This window comes from Nylanderia fulva, unplaced genomic scaffold (genome assembly GCF_048542155.1).
Source record: "Nylanderia fulva isolate GAGA-0341 unplaced genomic scaffold, ASM4854215v1 Scaffold271, whole genome shotgun sequence".
NCBI classification, from domain to species: domain Eukaryota; kingdom Metazoa; phylum Arthropoda; class Insecta; order Hymenoptera; family Formicidae; genus Nylanderia; species Nylanderia fulva.
This window is the reverse complement of record NW_028190338.1, coordinates 30,371-32,612: the sequence shown is the minus strand read 5'-3', so window position 1 is coordinate 32,612 and position 2,242 is coordinate 30,371. Positions and strand designations below refer to the sequence as shown.

Sequence of the window (2,242 nt, the reverse complement as noted above, 5' to 3'; positions counted from 1 at the left end):
TATTAAACTTTTTACCTCCATTGTCATTAACCATCAAAAATTCTCTACGGTGTTTTAGAGCTTTAATTCTCTTCGCGATATGTAGTTCAATGAAAGGTTTCGGAAAGCAATTGTTGACCAAAATATCCGTAATAATTCTGATGTTATCAGTGTGAAAGCATTCGTTTGAAAGTAATAGAGCTCTGTCAACCAAACTTCTAATCGTGTTGATTTTGTACTAAAGGGGATGGTTAGATAGGAAATTAATATACCTGCCAGAAAAAGTGAGTTTTCTGTACCAATTGGTCAACAATGTCCCCTCCGCCCTTACAATAGTAACGTCCAGGAAATTCACAAAACCGTTGACTTCAGCCTCATGCGTGAACATTAGGCGTTTGTGGTAACTATTAAAAATCGTTAATATCTCATCGATTTTGGTTTTTGGTGCTATTGCAAAAATGTCGTCAACGTATCTGTAAAAGACCGGTATGCAATTTAACTTGCTTAAACACTGTGTTTCAAGCTCGTCCATGACCAAGTCAGCCAATATTGGTGATAAGGGTGACCCCATCGGACAGCCAAAAATTTTTTCGTAGTATTTTCCACCAAATTCGAAGCTCGTTAGATCAAGGACAACCGAAAGTGCATGTAAAAACTGGGGCAACGTCAAATCGGTATTTTTCGTAATATACGTCCATCTCTTTTCCACCGCTGTTAAAGCTAAATCCTTAGGGATGTTCGTAAACAATAATGTAACATCCAAAGAAAATAAAAACTGATCGTCATTAATCTTCGTGTGTCTAATAGCTTCAACAAACGTCCAACTATCCTTTACATACGATTTAGGCTTAGGAATCGAAATGGACAAAATTTCCCGTAGATATTGCGCTACATTATACGTGGGGCTACCTACAGAAGAGACAATAATGCGTAAAGGATAGCCCTTCTTGTGTACTTTTGGTAATCCGTAACACCTTGGAAGATTTCCACAAGTACTCTTTAGACGGTTGTATGTTATCTCGTCAACAATACCCATGTCGTGCCATCCCTTAACCAATTCATTCACCTTAGTTTTCATACGATTGGCAGGATCTTTTTGTAGTTTTTTGTAAGTCGATGTGTCATTTAGTAATTCTGTCATTGTGTCGTTATACTTAATCCATAATGACGGTAACTTGTTCTTTGTCCGCTTTGGTGATAAGCAAGTCCTCATTTTCTTTTAAAAATTTTTTGCATTTTGAAAAGCTGCTCAAGAAAAATCTGTCAATACCGTTGATGTGCTTTTGTTTATTAAGGAATTTATGTACGGAGCTAGTCACCGAAGTACGCGCTGATTCCCTTAAACCTTCAGGTATCTTATGTATATTGGATTCAACATTCTTCATTATATTGAGTGTCAAATCCAACCTGTCGCTCTGATCACATTGACTTATCGGAAGTCCAAATTTTCACCCAAGCTTAAAAAATCAGAAACCGCTTTCGGAATGTTCTTGCTACTGATATTCATTAGCCATTTCGATTTGTCTGATCTATTGAAAAAGTGTATGTTTAAATTTTGAGACCGTAATAAATACTCAAACTTTCGAATTAAACAATTTTTCTTTTTGAGTCTTAATTTTTCAAGCTTGTTGTTGTTCGATTTAAAGAAACTAACCAGGAGCCCTCCTCGGTACCATGTTATTCAATTTATTCTCTATATCCCTGACCTTGGATTTCAGAGAGATCAAAATGAAATTAAGATCCCTAATTTCTAAATTCAAGATTCGTGACCGATTTCGTTTAGCGAAATTTACAAAAGAACGGTTGACTTTAGCGTTGAAAAAAGACACATTCGTATATGACCTGTATATATGTGTTGGAAATACGTCGTATCTTCTGCATTTGAGTAAGAAAATCAATTGTTGGTTGCAAATGCCAATCCTTTCCTGTGTTTTAACCCACGTTCTCATCAAATATTCTAATTAAGTTTCTAATTAAATTGCACTGGCCAGTTAGGTCGAAATTTCAATAAATTTGTATGGTTTACTTTTCACTGGTGATTTCATTAATTTTATCGTAATTTAGTATAATTTTGTTTATAGCGCTGTTTAATTTAGCACCAAGTTTTTTTAAATAACATTTTTTTATATATAAAAATATATATTAAAAAATTTATTTAATAAAATAATAATAAAAAATGTTATGGGATTTTTTATTTATTTGTCGCAATCTTTTGATATCATTATTTGTTCACAACGCATCAGAAAATATTAGCCGTGGAATA

General features: G+C 34.1%; 1 protein-coding gene across 1 annotated transcript; it reads right to left on the bottom strand.

The window, feature by feature from the left end:
• Positions 1–217: 217 nt before the first annotated feature.
• Positions 218–1,120, bottom strand: LOC146722787 (uncharacterized). Its single transcript, XM_085483858.1, has one exon. The coding sequence runs from the start codon at positions 1,118–1,120 to the stop codon at positions 218–220; it is 903 nt and encodes a 300-aa protein (XP_085339984.1).
• Between the last annotated feature and the right edge of the window lie 1,122 nt (positions 1,121–2,242).